General features: G+C 46.0%; 2 protein-coding genes across 3 annotated transcripts in view; one reads left to right on the forward strand and one right to left on the reverse strand.

Moving 5' to 3' along the window:
* Positions 1 to 25000, reverse strand: part of LOC138968326 (protocadherin-1-like) — a 144291-nt gene that overhangs the window by 79388 nt on the left and 39903 nt on the right. For both annotated transcript variants that reach the window (XM_070340880.1, XM_070340882.1), the window contains exon 2: positions 7749 to 7811. The gene's annotated coding sequence lies outside the window, so the exon portion shown is untranslated. The remainder of the gene's footprint in view (positions 1 to 7748; positions 7812 to 25000) is intronic.
* On the forward strand, positions 5060 to 5572 carry LOC138969659 (sex-determining region Y protein-like). The gene has a single exon (XM_070342517.1). It carries the CDS (start codon positions 5060 to 5062, stop codon positions 5570 to 5572), a length of 513 nt encoding a protein of 170 aa, XP_070198618.1.

Genomic DNA, 25000 nt, shown 5'->3' on the forward strand with positions numbered 1-25000 from the left:
GAAATAGAAACAACAAGACAGAAAGACCTCGATACAAAGCAAACGAATTGGACAGGAAGGTCCTGCCAGAAATAAGTATACTGTACATGTATTATAACCTATATGCTACACTAGAAACTGATGTTTTCGCTATCACCAGCTCAGCTGGATTAATTAGCCCTCGCAACAAACCCTCGGACAACACATTATCTGACAATTAAGTCGCTCCGATAACTCATCCAGCTTCCGAAGCGAGCAAGAACATCTGTACACACCCGCTGCTCCGCACCTATGGTGGCCAAGAACTAATTAATAACTCACCGTGCTGAATGATGAACGACATCAAAGCATCACCTGCCGTTTCGGAGCACGTCACGGGGAGGGCAAGATGGCAAATCATGCATGATGGTCTTGACTCTGTCACGCGTGACCATAGGTACTGTTTACTGACCGGTCCTTCCCAGCATGGATTCACCCCCCCCCCTTTTTTTTCTGTCTGTCCGACTCTGATCACTCGCTGTCTATTTGTCTGTCTGTCTGTCTCACTCTCTCTTTCACTCTCTCTCACTGTCTATCTCTCACTCTCCCTCATTGTGTATCTCTATCTGTTTTTGTCTGTCTGTCTGTCTGTCTGTCTCTCCCTCTCTCTCTCTCTCTCCCTCTCTGTCTGTCTGTCTGTCTGTCTATGATGATCATTATATATAGGCTTTTCATCGTCTAGGGTCACGCGCAAAAAAGCCACTAACTGCATTCTGCGCGAACTCGGGAAGGTTGTCATTGCAACTTAACGAATTCGCCTCCCCGTCTGTGGCAATGGTAGGCTATTGGTAATGCTTTCGAGCACAAGCTTTGAAAAGAGACCATCCACATGCATCCTAATGGAAAAGAATAAGTATGATGTCCATGCCACCACTGGGCGCAATGTTGGCTTTTTTAGCCGAAGGTAGAAAGAAAGAAAGAAAGAAATCAATCAATCAATCAATCAATCAGGCAATCAATCAATCAATCAATCAATCAATCAATCAATCAGGCAATCAATCAATCAATCAATCAATCAATCAATCAATCAATCAATCAATCAATCAATCAATCAATCAATCAATCAATCAATCAATCAATCAATCAATCAATCAATCAATCAATCAATCAATCAATCAATCAATCAATCAATCAATCAATCAATCAATCAATCAATCAGGCAATCAATCAATCAATCAATCAATCAATCAATCAATCAATCAATCAATCAATCAATCAATCAATCAATCAATCAATCAATCAATCAATCAATCAGGCAATCAATCAATCAATCAATCAATCAAGCAATTAATCAAGCAATTAATCAAGCAAGAAAGAAAGAAAACATAAAGAAGAAGAAATAGAACGAGACAGATGCAGGCAGAATAGCAAAAAATAACCACGACGATGAATGGGGAAGATGACATTAAGTAGAATGTTTACTACGAAGAGGAAAAGTTTACGAAAACTTCCGCAGCTGCTAGCCGCCACGAAGACGAAATACTTGGAGCCGCCAGAGCTGGAGCTTGGTATTATTTCACGTCGTCATTGCCAAAAACAATTACCTCGAGCCACTCTCTCCTTACACAACTCTTACCTTTTCTCCTGCCACGGGATACAAAGCACACAAAACAAAAATCCAGGTAAGGAGGTGTGAGAGACAACACACAGGTGAAAACAAGAGGTTGCTAACGTCTGCGGTGGGTGTTATGATGAAGAAGCTGTCGTCTGCTCAGTGATGATGTGAAGCACACAGTTGAAGACAAGAGGTTGCTAACGTCTGCGGTGTGGGTGTTATGATGAAGAAGCTGTCGTCTGCTCAGTGATGATGTGAAGCACACAGTTGAAGACAAGAGGTTGCTAACGTCTGCGGTGGGTGTTATGATGAAGAAGCTGTCGTCTGCTCAGTGATGATGTGAAGCACACAGTTGAAGACAAGAGGTTGCTAACGTCTGCGGTGTGGGTGTTATGATGAAGAAGCTGTCGTCTGCTCAGTGATGATGTGAAGCACACAGTTGAAGACAAGAGGTTGTTAACGTCTGCGGTGGGTGTTATGATGAAGAAGCTGTCGTCTGCTCAGTGATGATGTGAAGCGCACACAGTTGAAGACAAGAGGTTGCTAACGTCTGCGGTGTGGGTGTTATGATGAAGAAGCTGTCGTCTGCTCAGTGATGATGTGAAGCACACAGTTGAAGACAAGAGGTTGCTAACGTCTGCGGTGTGGGTGTTATGATGAAGAAGCTGTCGTCTGCTCAGTGATGATGTGAAGCACACAGTTGAAGACAAAGAGGTTGCTAACGTCTGCGGTGTGGGTGTTATGATGAAGAAGCTGTCGTCTGCTCAGTGATGATGTGAAGCACACAGTTGAAGACAAGAGGTTGCTAACGTCTGCGGTGTGGGTGTTATGATGAAGAAGCTGTCGTCTGCTCAGTGATGATGTGAAGCACACACCCACTCCGCTAACCCAATGCTGGCCCGATGATGGCTCCACGTTGTTTGGGCCTACCTTCAACAACAACAGTCGACGTCATTCGTGACGAGCAGGAACATGCGTCTGACGAGAACGGGATGAATAGCTCCAAAGGTTAACACACTGTCAGTGCGCAGAAAGAAAAAGTTCACAAGCCAATGATGAAGTGCATTTTGTTTTCTTTCTTGTATTCTTCAGTTTCTCCTGGTTACTTTTGGAGTCCACAATACGGAGCAACACTGCCACAGTTATGATCTTTTGTTGTCGCAGATCACGTCAATAATAAATCCAAAGTTGTTGCTGTATCGGGTTTTGTCTTCAGTACCTCTGGGTTACATTCCGAGTCACATCGCAAACATATGTCGACGTTATCGCAATATCTTCTTTTCGCAGCTGCGTCAACTGCTCCCAATGTTCAGGTTTAGAGAAGCTTGCGGAAATAGTGCTGATCCGAACTTGCTTAGTATCGACCGCACAGCTAGCACGACATGGAAACCACTGAGCCACTGATCACAACACGGGTACGCCAGCTAATCCGCAGAAGATGAAGCGGCGACAACAGACGACTGAGGGAACAACAGGTAAATGACCACTGGTCCTCCCCCCGTCACCTCCAAATTCTAGCGACAATCTCTTTTTCTCTCTCTCCCCCCTTGGGTCAGATGCAGGCGCTCGCCGAGTTCCCCGCAATCCGAGGGAGAGAGACCGCGCGTGGAGAAAATCGCAACACAATTACGCATCGATCAGCCAGCGAAAAGGGGGAAATAAAAACTGAGCAACGAACTAAACCCTGCTCTTGCAAAAGCGCAAGCTCCGGTCATTTGGAAGAGTAGGGAGGGGTGGAATTCGGGGGGGGGGGGGGAGGACAGGAGGAGCGTCTTCACCACACATGCACCCAATAAGTCGAATTTCCCGCAGACGAGAGATCGTCACCCGTCCAATAAACTAATTTGTTTGACGGGGACAAACTTCTTTAGCGCCGCGGAATCAGAGCGTCGGCAAACATGGCAGTCAGCCGTCAATCGCCTCCCCCCTCCGGCCTACAAGGTGAAAACGATTACCTGGTTAGGCAATCAAGACAAGATTAGGGAGTTATCAAACTCTCCCCTGGACACAAGAGGCTGCACACAGGTGTTGGGGGGGACAATGACTTCAAAGAGTCGCCAGGTGAAAAGAGGGAGGTGGGGAGGACAGGTAACTCTCCTGTGTTTGATCTTAGCGGCACTGATGCCGACACCTTTTACACTACCATCGGAGAGCAAACTATTGAATGGCCACTTTTCTGCTGTAATTGATAACCGATACATGTACCCGTTTAAAGCGAGAGAGAGAGAGAGAGAGAGAGAGAGAGAGAGAGAGAAAGAGATAGAGACAGAGAGAGAAAGAGAGAGAGAGAAAGAGAGAGAGAGATAACTTGAAGAGAGAGAGAGAGAAAGAGAGAGAGAGAAAGAGAGAGAGGGGGAGAGAGAGAGAGATAGAGAGAGGGAGACAGAGAGAGAGAGAGATAGAGATAGAACGAGAGAGAGGGTGAGAGAGATAGCGAGAGAGAGAGAGGGAGACAGAGACAGAGAGAGAGAGAGAGAGAGAGAGAGAGAGAGAGAGAGAGAGAGAGAGAGAGAGAGAGAGAGAGAGAGAGAGAGAGAGACCGAGCGAGTTGGGGGGGGGGGGGTGGGGTTGGGGAGAGAACGGGGATTACCAGAAAAGAGTCGAAAACAATTGGAATCAAGATAGAAACAGAAAAAAGCAACGCTTGGTATGTTGTAGTTACTCTTAGTTTCAAATCACTCGCTTGTCAAAATCCAATCGAATACACCGTGATGACCACTTACTAGCGAAAGCGCTGAATGTCAATAGTTTTTATCTCATCAAAAACAGATTAGTGTGATGACTCTTCACAAGTTTTTCGGTGTGCCCCAAGTTTTCTATATATAATATTTGTCTCTCTTCTCATTCGACTATCACACTACTCAAACGGCATTTTTTGTCGCTCATATTCTTTTCATTCACTAAACAGACAGTTACAAATTGCAATAACACACCCGGCCATGCAAACCGGTTTTTAACCACGAGGTATGAAAAGAGAACGATGTGAACTCAAACGAGGACAAATTGCAAAGAAAATAGCGTTCGGTGTCTGAGGCTGCTAAGCTAACGTAATAACTGCGAGGTGCCCGGATGAGGAATCACACGTGGTCCGCGCCCTGTGGCAACTGATTGCGTGCACAAGATTTTGGGCGAGACTCGAGAAGTCCAAATTACGGTTGGGATCGAGAATTAATTAGACAAATGACCGATTGGGCAGACAACCCAAAGTAACAGCTTCGTGTCTCGTGAACACGATCCGCCTCTACTGACGACGTACTGGCCAAAGTCGTTTCTGTTTCACCCAATCGCGCGAGAACTAGCTACTATTTGGACAGCAGCCATGTTTTTTTTTGCTTTGGAGGAGATTATCAGTTTCGAAACTACTAGCCCAACGGGAAACATGACCGAATATAGGGTGATATCATTAATTAGACTGCAAACGTGCACCTATCTTAATAAACAGCCGCAACACAAATGAAAACCGGGGGGCTTCTACAATCTACTAGCATGGAGAAAAGCGTAAAGTGTCCGGATGTGAATACAATAAACTCTTTTAAGAACAGCGACACAATTGGGAAAGATACGACTAACCTGACGACCACTACACAACAACAAAGACACAACCTGACCACTACACAACAACACAGACACAACCTGACCACTACACAACAACACAGACACAACCTGACCACTACACAACAACACAGACACAACCTGACCACTACACAACAACACAGACACAACCTGACCACTACACAACAACACAGACACAACCTGACCACTACACAACAACACAGACACAACCTGACCACTACACAACAACACAGACACAACCTGACCACTACACAACAACACAGACACAACCTGACCACTACACAACAACACAGACACAACCTGACCACTACACAACAACACAGACACAACCTGACCACTACACAACAACAAAGACACAACCTGACCACTACACAACAACAAAGACACAACGCGAACAATAGCTATTCCCTGGGGGTGGACAAGTAGAGCGGAGGGAAGAGGGACGGGCACAAAAAAGGCTCGATGATTCAAACCTCTTTGCAACCTTGTTGCATCTATTGTCATAACCAGACCAGCACAAAGAGACAACACAAAGTATAGCCGTGATCCCTTGAGGTTAGGAGTGAGGAAGTAACCTTCCCCTTCCCTCCTCTCTCAGAATAAAAAGGTGCGCATACAACCTTCTCTATTCGTTCCTGCAACTGGGTCGTATCATATCGTTAAGTTACAGTTTACAGCGCAATGACTTCGGCAAAGAGGACCCCGGATCGACAGTAGACTCGTTCTGTCAGACTGTGTTTGTCTAGGGAGGAAGGCGTCGGGAGATAGCCCCCCCCCCCAAAAAAAAAAAAAAAAAAAAAAAAAACAACACCCACCCCCAAAAAAGGGCGCATCGAACGATCTCTACGCCAACGCAACCGCATCGTATTATATCGGTTAGTTACATTTTACAGCACTATGCCTTCAGCAGAATGGACCCCCACTAAACCCGGAGCGACTGCACTCCTTATTTCTCGCCGTTATGTCCAGTCTGCGAGACGGAGAAGATGTATATAAGGAGGGGACAATCCCTACTCTTGTTTTCCCTTCTTAGTATCTGCAAACGGGTCGTATTATTTCGGTTAGCTAAAGTTTACAGCACTACATCGCATAGACTATCAGTTAGTTACATTTTACAGTGCCATGACTTAGGGCAACATAGGCCTCGGATCGACTTGGGTAAATAGGTCGTAGTATTTCGGTGTGCTCCATTTTACAGCACTATATCGCATCTATCGCTGCCCTACACGCCACCAGGCGTGAAAGGCAGTAAGTAAGTAAGTATATCGCATCTATCAGTTAGCTACACTTTACAGCACTGGATCATATCTATCAGATTTACAGCACTAGATTGCAATGATATATCAGTTACATTTGACAGTGCCATGACTTTGAGCAGAGTGGACAGTGCCCGGAGCGACAGTGGACTCGTTCTGTCACACCGTGTTGTCCAGTCCGTGACCACTGACCAATATTAGATTGACACTCCAGGGGCCTTTGATGTCTGAGCGAGGCGCGAGTCAATTTGTTCACTTGGCGGTCGCTCTCTGTTGGGGCTCTCATTCTCTCCCCTCAGGGCAACACTTATATTCTGCGATGTGTGGCCGGCTTTCTCTGTCGTTTTGTGACTGAGTTTATGCCGAGGAAGAGTAAATACACGAAAGAGTAAATAAGTTACAAGAAAACATTAAAACCGCGGTTCTATATACCTTGTACGTATGTGGGTGTCTGTGTCGCTTTGTAAGCTTAGGCGGTTAATAATGTTGTTTTCATGCAGAATAATGGGGTTCATCCTCCACGCGGCGTCAGTCCTCAATTTAGACGTTATTATACGGTGTCTGGGTTTCCTGTCGCTTTGAGACTCAGATTGTGCAGTCTAGATTTTCTTCTTTCATCTAGAAGAGAATTGATTTTTTTTCTTTCCTGAAAGCGGTGTCACCCTCAGATTTGGTCGTTATTCTACGGTTTGTGGGTTTTTGTGTCTCTTGCGTAATAAGAATTTTTTTTTCTTTCTCTTCCATCTAAAAAAAGAACGGAATTATTTCTAAACGAGGGGTCACCCCCAGGAGGTCCGTTGTTTTAATATGCGAGGGTATCTGTGTTGTATTGCGCGGCTACCAATAGTGCGCGGTTACTGATAAGCCCACATGTGTTTGTGTCTGGAAGAAATGGTTTGTTCAATAACGCGGCAGGGGTCTTATTGTGAAACAACTGACGGGTCAAGGTGGTCTGAAGGGTAATAGTTTTATATAGTACATTGTAACTTGTTGAATCAGATGAGCAAAGACCAGAGACAAAAGTTGAGACACTTTCATTAAGGTCTATGTTCCTCTTTTTTGGGTGAACGTGTCTTATAATGCTTCCTTCATATTTAACAGACATACAGTGGATAGAGAGATGATGATGATGATGATGATGATGATGGAACTTTATTTTTCAAGGATAGAGGTTTAAGGCGACGCCTTTTCTTACAACCGGTCCTTACTCCTTAGAGAGAGAGAGTGAGACAGACAGACAGACAGACAGACAGAGAGACGGACAGACAGACAGACAGACAGACAGACAGACAGACAGACAGACAGACAGACAGACAGACAGGCAGACAGAGACAAAGTTAACTCACCTAAAAGTCTGTTGGGTTGACGACGTTAACACGAACGAGCAGTTGACGTCTCCTCAAGGTCATCTGTGGACAATAACAAAAACGATGTCATTACTTGAGAAAATCATTGGCATCTGATAATACACTGAGAGAGAGAGAGAGAGAGAGAGAGAGAGAGAGAGAGAGAGAGAGAAAACAGAGAGAGCGACAGAGAGAGGGAGAGAGAGAAAGAGAGAGGGGGAGAGAGAGAAAGAGAAAGAGAGAGAGCGAGAGAGAGAGAGAGAGAGAGAGAGAGAGAGAGAGAGAGAGAGAGAGAGAGAGAGACGCTTGACGCTTTGACACTTTATTGTCATTAGCTAATAAAAGCCTTATAGACAAGGTAAAACAACAATTTCTGCATCATTCATAAAAGGGGTAAAAGGACGAATGAACAAAACATTAATACCAACAAAAACATAGCAAACTAGTTTATGAGTACGAACAAACAAACACACCGACACGAAAGCCATAGGTAAACAAAAATATCTAAGACTAAGGATAAAAAGCAAGGTATAGTATGTACACACAAAGGAAAATACTGATCCAACAGTTAACACACACTCATAAAACCAATCAATCTGCAGACCACGGGAGAGAGAGAGAGAGAGAGAGAGAGAGAGAGAGAGAGAGAGAGAGAGAGAGAGAGAGAGAGAGAGAGAGGGGGGGGGGGCGAGAGAGACAGAGAGGACAGACAGAATGAAATACTGTTACAGAAGCAAAAACAACCTTGTGAAAATAAGTTGTCGACCCACACATTAACGGAGCGCTTTACGTTGGTTAAGCAATGCCATCTGAACACATTCCATGGAGAAATACACGCTTTTGACCTTGTAATAATTAACACCATGCACACTTTGTTTGACACTCGGTAAACCCCAATGAATCATGCAGGTGTCACGAGCGAAGAGGGTTTTTTTTCCAAGAAAAAACACAGAAAGATGCAGAACAGCGACAAAAGGTATCCACCTAATCATAGATCAGCTTCAACAGTACACGTTTTCTGCGCAAATACTCACCATCCAAAATGCTGCTTTTGAGGGATTAATATGTTAAGTGAACCGTAAATGTGGAAATATTTTGTTTCCAAATACGACCTATGGCCAAGAGCTATCGAAGCGATACCGGCATTAGAAGTCCCGTTTGATGAGAACTATCGCTGAAGCGGTGGAGAGCCTTGACCGATGGCTATCATTAATCATATGCAAATGTATTCGAAACTAAGTAAAGTCGGACAGTCCTCATATGGACGTTGAAGCCTCGATGCTGTATGTGCATATTTCTTGCTGTAGTTTGTCCTCAACCTTCCCCATCCCCTCCCCCTAACCTGGAAGCAACGTCTCAACCTTCCCCATCCCCTCCCCCTAACCTGGAAGCAACGTCTCAACCTTCCCCATCCCCTCCCCCTAACCTGGAAGCAACGTCTCAACCTTCCCCATCCCCTCCCCCTAACCTGGAAGCAACGTCTCAACCTTCCCCCCCCCCCCTCCCCCTAACCTGGAAGCAACGTCTCAACCTTCCCCATCCCCTCCCCCTAACCAGGAAGCAACGTCTCAACCTTCCCCATCCCCTCCCCCTAACCTGGAAGCAACGTCTCAACCTTCCCCATCCCCTCCCCCTAACCTGGAAGCAACGTCTCAACCTTCCCCATCCCCTCCCCCTAACCTGGAAGCAACGTCTCAACCTTCCCCATCCCCTCCCCCTAACCTGGAAGCAACGTCTCAACCTTCCCCATCCCCTCCCCCTAACCTGGAAGCAACGTCTCAACCTTCCCCATCCCCTCCCCCTAACCTGGAAGCAACGTCTCAACCTTCCCCATCCCCTCCCCCTAACCTGGAAGCAACGTCTCAACCTTCCCCCCCCCCTCCCCCTAACCTGGAAGCAACGTCTCAACCTTCCCCCCCCCCCCTCCCCCTAACCTGGAAGCAACGTCTCAACCTTCCCCCCCCCCTCCCCCTAACCTGGAAGCAACGTCTCAACCTTCCCCCCCCCCTCCCCCTAACCTGGAAGCAACGTCTCAACCTTCCCCCCCCCCCTCCCCCTAACCTGGAAGCAACGTCTCAACCTTCCCCATCCCCTCCCCCTAACCTGGAAGCAACGTCTCAACCTTCCCCATCCCCTCCCCCTAACCTGGAAGCAACGTCTCAACCTTCCCCATCCCCTCCCCCTAACCTGGAAGCAACGTCTCAACCTTCTCCCCCCCCCCTCCCCCTAACCTGGAAGCAACGTCTCAACCTTCCCCCCCCCCTCCCCCTAACCTGGAAGCAACGTCTCAACCTTCCCCCCCCCCTCCCCCTAACCTGGAAGCAACGTCTCAACCTTCCCCCCCCCTCCCCCTAACCTGGAAGCAACGTCTCAACCTTCCCCCCCCCCCCTCCCCCTAACCTGGAAGCAACGTCTCAACCTTCCCCATCCCCTCCCCCTAACCTGGAAGCAACGTCTCAACTACAATGAAACCCCCTTTTATAGGACCTAAAAAAAAAATGTGAGAAAATCAGGGAGTCTTAAAATGGGGGTTAATTTGTGGACGTTATGAACAAAAAGTCTAAAAAAACAGGGTCTTAAATTGGGGGTTCCACTGCATTGCAAACAGAATGAGTTCACTGAACAGAGCTTTGTCGTGCGTACTGACATTTGCCGTTGAATCTCGCCTGCGTTACTGACGGGCTATCACATTCCAAACAATTCTACTCTTCGAGAAGTCGATGAGTGACAAGCCGTTTCTTTGCTTTACAAAACAAACGAATGCATAATCCTTTTTTTCAAAAAAGTATACAAACTTTGTCCCACCACTCTTCCCTGGCAATTAGACTGAAAGCACAGGCCGATGCCGCGCCTAGACGCAATACACTTTCCCTAGAGGGCGCAACACGCAACGCCAGACATTACATAAAAAAAAAGCTATATAGCACCACACAACTCTCATCCATGTGTGTACAGCCCCTCGCCCTACTCTCAGTCCAACAAAAATTAAGCTCTTAGATCCTGTAATTTCACAGCAGATGACAGACTTTGAGCGGCGATAGTTGTCGCAGATAAAGCCCCCCTAGACAGCCACAGTGGGCATCGGCTCAAAGGTTTCTCTCGGCCTTATAATCCCCTGGAAACCTAATGCGTTGAATTTCACTGTCTTCTTGGGACTAACAGTCATCGGGGTATTTTCTTTAGTCGTACGGATTCTGTTTTTTTGGTTTCGTTTGGTTTCGTGTTCTGTGTGTTCTTGAAGATTATTATAAGAAGAGGAGGCGGAGGGTAAAGCTTAGCGGGATGGGGAGAGTGAAAGCTTAGTGGGATGGGGAGAGTGAAAGCTTAGCGGGATGGGGAGAGTGCAAAGCTTAGCGGGATGGGGAGAGTGCAAAGCTTAGCGGGATGGGGAGAGTGCAAAGCTTAGCGGGATGGGGAGAGTGAAAGCTTAGCGGGATGGGGAGAGTGAAAGCTTAGCGGGATGGGGAGAGTGCAAAGCTTAGCGGGATGGGGAGAGTGCAAAGCTTAGCGGGATGGGGAGAGTGAAAGCTTAGTGTGATGGGGAGAGTGAAAGCTTAGCGGGATGGGAAGAGTGCAAAGCTTAGCGGGATGGGGAGAGAGAAAAAAGGGAGGGGAGAGTAAAGCTTAGCGGGATGGGGGGAGTGAAAGCTTAGCGGGATGGGGAGAGTGAAAGCTTAGCGGGATGGGGAGAGTGAAAGCTTAGCGGGATGGGGAGAGAGAAAGAGGGAGGGGAGGGTAAAGCTTAGCGGGATGGGGAGAGTGAAAGCTTAGCGGGATGGGGAGAGTGAAAGCTTAGCGGGATGGGGAGAGTGAAAGCTTAGCGGGATGGAGAGAGTGAAAGCTTAGCGGGATGGGGAGAGTGCAAAGCTTAGCGGGATGGGGAGAGTGAAAGCTTAGTGTGATGGGGAGAGTGAAAGCTTAGCGGGATGGGGAGAGTGCAAAGCTTAGCGGGATGGGGAGAGTGCAAAGCTTAGCGGGATGGGGAGAGTGAAAGCTTAGCGGGATGGGGAGAGTGAAAGCTTAGCGGGATGGGGAGAGTGAAAGCTTAGTGTGATGGGGAGAGTGAAAGCTTAGCGGGATGGGGAGAGTGAAAGCTTAGTGTGATGGGGAGAGTGAAAGCTTAGCGGGATGGGAAGAGTGCAAAGCTTAGCGGGATGGGGAGAGAGAAAGAGGGAGGGGAGGGTAAAGCTTAGCGGGATGGGGAGAGTGAAAGCTTAGCGGGATGGGGAGAGTGAAAGCTTAGTGTGATGGGGAGAGTGAAAGCTTAGCGGGATGGGGAGAGTGAAAGCTTAGCGGGATGGGGAGAGTGAAAGCTTAGCGGGATGGGGAGAGTGCAAAGCTTAGCGGGATGGGGAGAGTGAAAGCTTAGCGGGATGGGGAGAGAGAAAGAGGGAGGAGAGGGGATGGAAGGGGAAGGGGGAAGGGGAAGGGGGAAGGGGAAGGATGGAATTGAGGGGAGAGAGAGAGAGAGAGAGAGAGAGAGAGAGAGAGAGAGAGAGAGAGAGAGAGAGGAAGAATGAGAGGAAGGGAGAGAGAGAGAGAATGAGAAAGAGAGAGATAGAGAGAGAGAGAGAGAGAGAGAGAGAGAGAGAGAGAGAGAGAGAGAGAGAGAGAGAGAGAGAGAGAGAGAGAGAGAGAGAGAGAGAGAGATTAACGATTAACGATTAACGAGTTTAATGCATTTAGGCAACATGCCCCTTGCAATTGGGGGAAAAAACGTGGCAAAAACAACGTCAAGGACAAACATAAATGTAATACTGGTGGACTATCTAGTCCATCAGAAAAAGTAATTGTGATATTATATATATATAGAGAGAGAGAGAGAGAGAGAGAAAGAGAGAGAGAGAAAAAAATAGAGTGAAAGAGTCACAGAGAGTGAAAGAGAGTGAGAGAGAGTGAAAGAGAGTCACAGAGCTAGTCACAGACACAGAGACAAAAAGACAGATATCGAGATAGAGAAGAAAACAAGACTAATCACTACTTGCAGGAATTGGTGTTGAAGTCAGGGGGGGGGTGGGTAAAGCGGATTAGATGTGTTTTGTGTTAAGGCTGTGCTCTACTGTCCTCTGTTCTACGACCACGCAGAAGGGACAGTGCTGATCGAGTGCCTGTATGTCACGGTGGGCATAAAGTCCGGTAAAATCCCACTAGAGCTGTCTTAGATCAAACCACAAGAAAGGCTTCCAGAACCCACACATATAAAAGCTTAAGAGTACAACAAATCTGAGAACAATTCTTTTTTTTCTTTTTTTTTTCTTTTTTTTTTTTTACATACATCGATGACGATAAACGTTGACCGAAACCATAAAACATTTCTGACTTTCATTATTAATCAGAATGAAACAAAGATAGAAATCAAGCTACACTATAATAAATTATGCTACCGGAAGTTTGGAATTTGCAGAATCTATATCGACACCCTGAGCGACAGCAACAATAAAATGTAGGCCACAAACTTTGTAGGAAGTTGACAAGAGAAGTAAGCATTAAATCACATATCAAGTTAACACAAGACATGTCCCCTACATATTATGCATGAGATGCACAAAGACGATACTGCTGAAAGACATAAAAACAAGAGAGGAAAAATAAGTTGGAGTTGGCAAGGATATTTTATGTCTGCACTAAAAATTTTAAAAAAACCGTTAATGACGGGAAAAAAACCAAAACAACTAACGCTAATGTAATCCACAGAGGTTGAGCAAAGGGATGGAAAGAAGAAAGAGATGAAGAGAGAAAGAAAGGTCAACACATGCATAACTCAGGGTTTTGATCAGAAGCTTATGTGGTTGAAAGTATTAGGGGTTGAGCCTCTGCATTTTCTGACATACTGGAAACTTTTTGTTTTTCTTTGCAAATTAACATTGTGACAAGAGGGTGAGTATAGGTGTACACAATTTTTGCACGGAGGCGAGAAAAGATGGATCTGGAACAAGCAGTTTCCTGTTTTCTTTCGTTTGCAAGCATCTCAGTGACAAAATACATAACAGGTCCTCCTACCCCCGTCTGTCTGTCTGTCTGTCTGTCTGACTGTCTCTGTATCCTTCCTCCCCCTAATCCAATGATTTAAGAGATGTATAAAAAAAAAACTTCAACGTTGGCATTTGTCATGCTCCCATAGTAAGTATTATGTTGTAGCTAATAACCTCCGCCCCCCACCCCCCCCACCCCCCTACACACACACACTCAGTCTCTGAGCCATCACATCATGCAGTTGTTGACGTGCCATCATTTCTTTACCTGACTTCAATACACTTTTTCCTTTCTTCCTGTCTTTCATTCTGGACTTTATTTTTTGAACAGAGTGCACAAATACACTGGCGTCGGTACCGAACGCCCTTCTTCCTTTCTTTCTGTCTTCCTTTCTTTCTGTCTTCCTTTCTTTGTGTATACAAGCATGCTTTGTGTGTGTCTGCAACAAAAGACTAGCGTGAAAGCAATCGTTCTCGGCCTCAGCTTTTCCCCCTTTCAACCACAGCTGCCCGTCATTGCAGTAAGAACCGTATAGTTCCGTAGGAAGTAATAAAGTTGTGCATAAAATATTGAATAAAGAAAACACCGCCGACCAGGGTAGTGATTAGGTTAACACCGGGTTAACGTGGCCCCCACTCCGCTTTGTGCTAAACCATAACACTGCACACTCTGCCGCGCAATTTCCCCATAAATACCAACTGGTCAAAAACCATCAACCTTGTGGCTCACACCGCAAAACCTTCCGCATTCCCTCTCGAAACTTTACATCAAAACGTTTGAGGGTTACTCGAGTCTTCACCCAACCTTGCATCAAATGACGTTTTAAAGATCTTCTCGCTCCATACTTGGTGTGAAACTGTTGGAAATAAAACAATGACGATTCTTCACATGAAAGTGGCAAATGCTTTCTGTAGTCGGCGCGAAACTGTTATAAATAAAACAATAAAAATTCCTCGCACGATAGCAGAAACAACTTTCTTGACACTCTTTACAACAACGCAGGGTTTTCCCCTTGTTAAAGCGAATCAATGTTCAATTTGCATACAACAGGCAGTATACTACACCCCCTCAGGGAACGTAATATGCTAAAACTATCTCATTTGCCGTTATGTCAAGTAGTGAAGAACAACCCCCTAAACCTTATCAAAAGCTGTGTAGACGCTCAAACCAAAAGGTGCGAACATCATGCATATCGAATTCTCAACTACAACTAAGAATGCCGACCAACACAGGCCCTGAGACTCCACACAACTGAAGACCGAGATATCGCAACGACCTGTGAACGTTCTTTATGGTCACTCTCCACGGCCATAAAGTTGTCTTAAAGGTCGCTCTCGTCAGGGCTCTCGACAAACACGGGTCGGCACCCTGGGAAGGGAATGGAATAAAGGTGACGGTTTGGGTGTAATTCTTCTCCCTTCGAGTACCTGGTAGCCATCTGCCGCACCGTGTTTCATTCACAAGGTAAGAACCATATCTCAGTGGTAAGAACTCACGCAAAACAAAAAGAAAGAAAGAAAGTACAGTGGAACCCCCCTTTTAAGACCTCCACAAATCTGAACAAGTCAGGTCTTAAAAAGGAGGGAGTCTTAAAATGGGGGTAATTTTACAGAGGTTATGAACAGAAAGTCTGAGAAAACAAGGTCTTAAAAAGGAGGGAGTCTTAAAATGGGGGTTATTCTACACAGGCTAAGAACAGAAAGTCTGAGAAAACAAGATCTTAAAAAGGAGGGAGTTTTAAATCGGGGTTTAACTGTATACATAAACGTTCACAGTTAAAAGTTGTTCGACGAGCACTTGTTATTGCCCCGAGGGTGACATCTCGACATGACATTGTGTTTGACACCGGCTTTATGATTCCACAAAGTTATCAGTATTTGTCCAAAAAAATAACCGCAAACGTAAGTGAGGAGATGAGGATGATGACGATGAAGATGAAAACAACGACGACAATAATGAGGACAACTATGATGATGACGACGACGGTGATAATGATACAGATTTGCAGAAACGGACATGAGAACTAAATAATATCCTCCGACTACAGGACTGTTTTCAGCGAAATATGTTTAAACAAGACGCACACCCATACGCGCCACAACAGGTTTACGACCTCGCGAACACTCTGCATTCATCACTGGCTTGTGGGCCGGGAACTCTGGCCAGTTTCATACAGGTATACCCAGTGCTTCTAGACAGCGAGAGGTGGTGATGGGCTGTCGTTTGCACCAACTAACCCTTTGTCTGGCATCGCCTCTTTCTGGTACAGACCCGCGTGCACTCATTTTTGCCTTCTCCTAACTCATCCAGAAAGCACGTACAAATTAATGCTCTTGTTCAGTTCCACATGTATTATGTCGATGCCTGCATGTGCTGTGTCTGTAAGGTGACATACTGGCAGAGAGAGAGAGAGAGAGAGAGAGAGAGAGAGAGAGAGAGAGAGAGAGAGAGAGAGAGAGAGAGAGAGAGAGAGAGAGAGAGAGAGAGGAGAGGAGAGGAGAGAAGAGGAGAGAGAGGAGAGGAGAGGAGAGGAGAGGAGAGGAGAGAGGAGAGGAGAGGAGAGAGACAGAGAGACAGAGAGACAGAGAGACAGAGAGAGGAGAGGAGAGGAGAGGAGAGGAGAGGAGAGGAGAGGAGAGAGAGAGAGAGAGAGAGAGAGAGAGAGAGAGAGAGAGAGAGAGAGAGAGAGAGAGAGAGAGAGAGAGAGAGAGAGAGAGAGAGAGAGAGAGAGAGAGAGAGAGAGAGAGAGAGCGAACAACGGCAACCCACACGTTTATCCTACATATATTCAGAGATCAGAGCCAACGCTCTTGATAAACACCTTCGAGACCACTTATTAGGATACAACACAAAAGGCCAGTTCAATCTTTATCCACTTCAGCACACAAGTTTCACAAGCAGGTGGCTAGTTTTCTCACCCCACCATTCTTCAAGAGGAAAAGCAAACATCTTTTCACCCTCATACCATTGTGGAAGGTTCTAATAAGGCTCCAATAAGCCAGCTCGTCTCACTTGAAAATACTCGCGCTCTCTATCAGGCTTGTCCAGAGATCTATACATGGTTCTGCCTCGTGCATTTTTATGCTAAAAAACTTGATAATAAAAAGTGGGAAAAACACCTGTTTAAAAGCAGACAAAAATTAGCGGTCAAACAGTGTTTGCAGCAAATCCTTTGAAACTCTTCGGCGTCGTTTTCAAAAGCCTCGGGAGGCAGAACCCGGAAATAACTGAGCAGTGTCATAAAATCGATGTCGTCTGCACAGCGCGAGTTGGCCGCCAGAGTTACCGTTCTTTACAGCAACTGGTTACAATACCAATCCCCACAATCGCGTTGCGTTTTGTGCTAACCTATCGCAGTGGGTTTTTGTTTTTTAATTCACTGCTATGCTTTTTTTTAATTCTTATTTTATCTGTTTGTCATGAGATACTAACGTTGTATAGCAACTCTGAGAAAGAGGGAGGGAGGGAGGGAAGGAGGGAGGGGGGAGGAAGAGAGAGAGAGAGAGAGAGAGAGAGAGAGAGAGAGAGAGAGAGAGAGGGAGAGAGAGTGAAAGAGAGAGATGGAGAGAGAGAGAGAGTGAGATAGAGAAAGAGAGAGAGAGAGAGAGAGAGGGATGGAGAGAGGGATGGAGAGAGGGAAGGAGCGAGGGAAAGAGAGAGAGAGAAAGAGAGAGCGAGCAAAAGAGATGGAGGGAGGGAGGGAGGGCCGAGAGAGAGAGAGAGAGCGAGAGAGAGAGCGAGAGAGAGAGAGAGAGAGAGAGAGAGAGAGAGAGAGAGAGAGAGAGATAGAGAGAGATAGAGAGAGCAGAAAAAAACGAAAGCAAAAAGGTAGGGACTGAGAAAGCTTTACCCCCAAGCGGCAAAGACGTTATTTAACACGAGAAAGGGAACATGCCTCATTGTTCTCTCTATTTCTTCTAATTCTATTATGCTATCAATTCGGGTTTCTATTATTAATTGTTCCCACAATAACCCCCGAGGTCACTCAATGCACAACAAACACGAGAGACGTTATGACACCAAACAATATTACGAGGAAACATTGTCTCGGCCAAGACGGGAACTTGCGATACGCGACGCCAAGACTGCAGATTATCATTTGCTCGGCTCGAGGCTTCCTGCGGTATCAGTGCATGGGTCTATTTGAACGCATTCGTCCTCTGTGCGTCTTGCATCGTGTATAGCAGACAGGGTTCTCCAAACTGTGCGTCCTTGCGTCCTGTACGCATCTAAATAAAGGGCAGCTGTTGGGTTGTGGCTATCAATTAGGGGGCCCGGGTAGCTCAGGTGGTAGAGCACTGGACTTGTGATCGAGAGGTCGCTGGTTCGAATCCGGGCCGGGACGGACACGGGTCAACTTTATGTGCAGACCCAGAGACGGTATCCATCTCCCACCCCCGTGTCACCACAATGGCACGTTAAAGATCTTGGTCATTCTACCATAAGTGCAGATGGCTGATACCACCTAAACACGCAAACATCAAAAAGCCGTGAGGGCGTAAAACTCGAATCGTATAAACCAATTCATGTCCAATATAGGCAATTAAGACCTGACGGACAATAAGCCCCTTAAAATTTACTCTAGTGGCTATCAAAATCCGTTTAACAGAGTTCTCATGTAACTGAAACTATACTTAACAGTCACTTGGTGATTTTGAAAACGAGTACTGCAGAGATTCTTGAGGGGGGTCCCGTGACGCACTAAACCCGAAAAGAGCGGGTCCCAAGACGCACTAAATTTGTGTTATTAACTACTAGTTTATATACAGAATGAACAAGAACGTACACTTGAAAACGGTGCACTTGTCTGTACAGACGCTAGTTGACAGTGTAAATCTACCAGATTTGATAACTAACCTTTTTATAAATTAGGTCTCGCAAAACTTTCAATAGTCCTCCTGGTCCTATGGCCCCCCCCCCCCCCCTAACATTCTATTTTGTACCTGAGAGGGCGAGAGGAGGGGGGAGAGGGGGGGAGAGGGGGGAGGGGGAGGGGGTGGGGGGAGGGGGGAGAGTGAGCGAGAGAGATATTCCCGTATTTGTAAACTCGCAGACACAAATCCTAAGTCCAACACACACCCTAACCTTGACAGGCATATGCGCACACAAACCCACGCGTACACACATGCCCACCCAAACACACACACACACACACACACACACAGACACACACACACACACACACACACACACCGACATACACACTGGCACACAATACCCCGTCAACAAACTCATACCAATGCAAGGCACATTGGTATTTTTTACATGCAAATCACAGCTGTGATGCAAATACACAAATATTACCGCAAACAAATACGCGCGTACGCACATGCCCGCCCAAAAAACAACCACCCACTAGCCGTGACTGACATGCAGGAGAGGGAGAGAGAGAGAGAGAGAGAGAGAGAGAGAGAGAGAGAGAGAGAGAGAGAGAGAGAGAGAGAGAGAGAGAGAGAGAGAGAGAGAGAGAATATCACGGACACAGAAATAGACAGACATGCAGACAGACATGCAGACAGCCAGACAGCCAGACAGCCAGCCAGCCAGCCAGACAGCCAGGCATATACTTAAACCCATCTGAGAGAAGAAAAAAAAAACCTGCATGAGACTGGTACGAAAGACTCAACGTCCGCACCCATGGCGTGACGCCTAACCCAGTAACACACAAGCATCATTACTGATTACAAACACCCTCTTTCAGCGAGAGAAAAACAAAAGTGAAGGGAAAAACGCCATGTGCACATTTCCCGATCAATACCTCTTCGATCGTTTCACGGATGACGGTCCGGAGCGAACATCATTGGCAAGCGGAACAATTACTCCGTGAAGGGACTAGTATCGATAGTTAATATCAAATGCTAACATCCTTCCAACCTCGATTCTCTCTGATCAAGGAAAAAGCAAGGTCAGTCGTTAAAAGCCTGAGGAGAGGAGGGAGGCTAAATTCGTGTAGAACAACAAGAACGGTCAACACCATTATCCTTGAATTTCGATGAAAGAAAAACATGTGTTCGACAAAGATATGGCAGCTGATCAATTCTGGAAAGAAAATCGTGAAAAGAGCTGTTCAGTTAAGGGCGTAAATGAGGAAGTCTTTTGAACTTCCCCCCAAGAGGAAAACTCTATACTCCGACAACGAAACGCGGTCAATACAAAAAAGGCCAATTCAGACTCCCAAGTTCACACAAAAAATCAACAACTTCGCATTCAAAAACCACCTCAAGCGCTGGTGTAATTGTGTTGCGCTCAAAGTGAGCGCAGAGCTCTGATGTTTGTTAAAGTGCTAGGCCGCTGACTGCTATAGACACGCCGTCCCTGGGCCTTCAAGCCTGTAGGGACATTGAACTTCATTCTCAATGCCCTGCCTTTCAGGGCTGCAAATGTCAACAGAAAATTAATACCCGTCACCCACAGAAACGCTGCCGACGGAGAGGATGCTGGGCACAATGGAAATTGACTGGAGTCTCTTTTTTTTCTGGTTCCTTTTTAGGTTCTTATTTCCATACCCTCCCCTACCCCATACCCCCTCTATCCCCCACCCCACATCCTCATCCTGGCTATCTCAGAGTCCTTTCGTGGGTGTTCTTGTAAGGTGTTGTACTGCTCATTTTGTTGCGGTTATAATGTCCGAATCTCCACTTTGTATCCCCCACCCCACCCTTTTCTTGGTATATCTATGTCTCTCTCTGCCTCTGTCTGTCTGTCTGTCACCCTCTGTAACTCTGTCACACACACTCTCTCTCTCTCTCTCTCTCTCTCTCTCTCTCTCTCTCTCTCTCTCTTCCCCCTCCCTCCCCCCCTCCCTCCCCCTCCCTCTTTCTCTGTGATGTCGTTGGAACATACGGTAACCCACCCCCAGCCCGCCACACACACTAATGCAATCAAAAGATTAATGTTTAATGGGTTTTCGTCCAATCAATGGGTCATTGCGGTAGCCCACCATTGGCGGCCACACGGCGGGGTACTATAGCAGACTGGGGTGGGCTGGGGTGGAGGGTCGATCCATTTGCAGAGAAGGGGGGGGGGGGGGAGGGAGATTGTACTAATGATGATTGAAGATGGGACTGGAGAGTAACAGTATTAGCCGTGTTGGCTTTGGGCTTTAGTCAGAGGGGGATGATTGTCTGGACCCATAGTCGATGCCACCCCCCCCCCCCCCACCCCCCTTCCCTTATGTTCCAATCCCCGAATTGGTTGTAAGGTATCCCCAGCCGTCTGCCTCAGTGACTGATTCCTTTCTAATCCTACCCCGCCCCTCGCCCCCCCCCTCCCCGTCTCCCTCATCCGCCACTCTGTATACCCCCATCCCCCCTACCTCGCCACCTTGCCTATTTTTTTTTCAGGTTGACGTTCCTGAATGTAATAAGGCAGAGAGCGATCAAGTTAATTCTTAATAATTTGACTTAAAATACTTATTCCAGAATGATTTGCATTCTTCTGATTGTAATGCTTTGTTTTGTCACACATATATTAAACGTTCCAATACCATATACCATTTTTGTTTTTTTATTCTGAATTTTGGAACGTCGGTAGCCTTTCTGTTTCTGTAATAATTTTACTAAAACACTTGGATAAACTTAAAGCCCGGTACCAGATTAGGTATCCGTACTTTTCTTCTATGCCTACTTACCCACAGCCGTATCAAACATCAAAGTGTTTTCGTACATCCAACACAAAAGCAAAAGCATTTCTCAGTCAAGTGCAGCGGAGGAACCGGATATAGGCTTTCACAGGGGATTATTTGGCGCCAACACACAGTTGGAAGACAGGAACAACCAGAAACCAGCCTGTCCTTCCGAGAGACCAAAACCCTCATCAAGCATCGCTGGAAGACAGCATTCAAAGAAAGAAACGGAGGCTACAAGCCAGACCAAGACCCCATCCACCGCCTCAGCCGTGCAGAGCAGACTGCCATCTTCCGGCTGCGTACAGGGCACTGCGGCTTTAAAGCGCACCTGAAAAGGATCGGCGTAGCAGAGTCGGCATTGTGCGATTGTGGGGCGGCCGACCAGACAGTGGAACATGTATTGAATACATGCACAAACTTCACTCTGCTGCGGAACCAGATCTGGCCAGAAGGAGCTACACTGGAGACCAAGCTCTGGGGAACGTCAGAAGACCTGAAAGCGACGTTCCAGTTCACGACAGCAGCGGAACTACGACCCTAGACACAACCGTCGAACGCAGAAGAAGAAGAAGGCAAATAACGCACTCAAGCTTTGAGAAACAGAATAATTCTGTCTAGCAAGTTTACTGTTTGTATAGAAACTACGGGCACTTGTACGACAAAAACACACAAAAACGTAGAAAAAAAAGCATTATCTTCTTTTCTCCAGCAAGCTCTATTCGTTACCGCCAACGATCCCAAGGAGCATGCGATATACCGTTTATATCACACGGACGCCTCGAAGTCGTAGTAAATTACCCCGCAAAACATGCAGTATGAATCGATATCACACTGATCAGAAATACCACGAAATCCTCTCCTGGAGCAGAGAGAGAGAGCTATGTCACTGAGACTCAACCCCGTTTGGCACGCAACTGTTTTGTGTATTTTGCATCCATCACTCACAGTGTATTATTTATTTTACTACAATTACTTCTCCCTCTTTCTCTACCTCTATCTGTCTCTCTGTCACATTCTCTCATTCTCTCTGATGCTCTCTAACTGTTCTATGAGTGTCTGTTTGTCTGTGTGACTGTTTGTGTGTGTGTGTGTGTGTGTGTGTGTGTGTGTGTGTGTGTGACGGTGTCTCTCTCTCTCTCTCTCTCTCTCTCTCTCTCTCTCTCTCTCTCTCTCTCTCTCGAGCTCTTTCGCTTTGGCGGGTGGGGGGAGGGGGGAGAGAGTGTGTGTGTGTGGGGGAGGGGGGAGGGGGGGGGAGGGGGGCATCATGCAATTCTGTCCACGACCAAAAAAGCAAATGCAAATATACAGAAAACATGCAGCATCGCATAAAATTGCATGTAACACGTAATTAGACGCCAAACGCTCACGATTCATCAGGTAATTAGGCTGAAACGTTGATATTTATAATGTCATGTTTTGCCCGTTGCCCGTTGAGTCATCAGCTGCTGCCGCTCGCGTGTTGGCAAAGTCGTTTGTTCGGAAACGGATGCCAAATAATTATCCTGTGTTTTATAAGTTGACACATATGTATGTCTGAACCCAGAACAGTGTACGAATACGTTTGGCTTATTTCAGTTTTTTGTTTGTTTGGTTGGTTGGAGTAATTTGTTTGATTGTTTGTTTGATTGTTCGTTTGTGTGTCTGTTTTTTGTTGTTGTTGCTTGTTCGACTTGTTGGTTGGTTGATTGGTTTGTTGGCTGAAATATGTTTGTGCCTTTATGTAGAAGGTTTTTATTTTTTTGTATTGCACGTTCGTTTTGAACGAAACTACCATTTAAACTATATTCCAAGCTGAAAGTATAAACCATGTTCGAACATTGTGTGAACTGGAAATATGCAAGTGAACATAGGCAAAGTGTCTGTCACGTTGAAGGTACAGGCAATGTTACAGTGATTTAACGAAATCGCCTTTTATCCAATCAAAGGAATTACAAACATCCCACTTAAATCCCAAATAGGCAAACATTCCTTTTTTCTTTGATACTGTCCAAGGTATTGAAAATTGAAAATTCCTTCGTAAAAAAAAATAATATTTTCCCTCTGCAGACCGAGTACAAGATCAATACTTACACGTATTTTCAAAAGTTAACCGGAGTTCTGTCTCAAGGCTTAAGAGACCACTTAACACCGACTGTGCACACAATCTCTTCAATGTGGAGCAAATCATGTGCACGCATATAGGGGCTCTGCACTCCAAGGAGCACAACGCGACGACAAACAGAATACTGTTTGCTTTTTAAAAGACGCAAAAATTCTATGCACGCAAACATAATTTAGAGGGTTCACGGAGATATCAAATGATGCCTCGCAAGCATAAATTGAAGCAAGCGTGTTCGGGTGAAAGCATACGCTATGTTGGCAAGCGTGTCCTGGTGACAACCTGTCCTGTAGGCTAATGTTTCTTTTGACTCTGTGCACTCGCTAAATCCCGACAAAAGTAAAGTCACCATGACACAGATCTCTACTCACCAACCCTATCAAAACAAAACTATATGTGTTATCTGCATATATGCACACACGATACCCGGTGTGATGTAATAACATGTATGCAGATACTTCGGTGTATAAGATGAAGCCATTACAATTGACCACAAAGATAAGTTTACAGACATGCATCCAGGCATTTTGTAGACAGACAAACAGAAAACGTCACAAACACAGACAGATAGGCCAACAGCAAATACTGTAAGTACCTAGGTGCAAGACGCACAGATAGGTTTACAGACATGCATTCAAGCACATTTGCAGACAGACAGACAGACCGACAGACCGACAGCCAGTCAGCCAGCCAGCCAGCCAGCCAGCCAGACAGACAGACAGACAGACAGACAGACTGAAAGTTACTAGCTGCACACATGGAAAGCCAGCGCTGTTAGACAATCACCTTGGGTTTACAGATTAACGAAAAGCGCATGTTTATATAATGTACAAATATTGGGGACACGCTTTCCGTGCATGAAAACTTCACAAATCTGAACATAACCGTAATAAGCAACTTCAAAACAAAACAGAAGAAGATCACATAATGAGAAAACAATAATAACACAACTACGTTAACGATAACAACAATGACATTATCCCCCTCTCTTAACTCTACCTCTTCCCCCTCCCCCCTCCCCCCTCCCGCTTCCCGGCCTATTCCCCACCGCTCCCAAAATGCTGTGCACCAAAAATCAACTGATTCTTTTGACAAGACATTTCCGGTTAATTTCAGCGGAACAGCTTCATGTAAATCAGAGTAACGGTCTCCTTAACCTCTGTTGTTGGGTTTTTTTGTGTTTATTTTTTGAAAAATGACTTGCCAAGAGAATACGAGTCAGACAGGTGTTCTCTGGAGGCGAAATTACTTGTTTTCTGCCGAAGAAGAAGAAAATGTAGGAGAAACACAAACAACTGCAATTAACTTCAAAATGCCACAAGAGCGACTCAACTGACATGTGCAAATGAGAAGACATAATATAACAGCTTGTGTATAGATATGTGTGTGTGTGTGTGTGTGTGTGTGTGTGTGTGTGTGTGTGTGTGTGTGTGTGTGTGTGTGTGTGTGTGTGTGTGTGTGTTTCTGTGTATGTGTGCATGTTTGCGCGGGTTCGAGCGTGTAAACATTCGTAAATCGGTCTGCATGTGTGTCTGTCTACATAGTCTGTTAATG

Source organism: Littorina saxatilis, linkage group LG6 (genome assembly GCF_037325665.1).
Source record: "Littorina saxatilis isolate snail1 linkage group LG6, US_GU_Lsax_2.0, whole genome shotgun sequence".
Classification (NCBI taxonomy): domain Eukaryota; kingdom Metazoa; phylum Mollusca; class Gastropoda; order Littorinimorpha; family Littorinidae; genus Littorina; species Littorina saxatilis.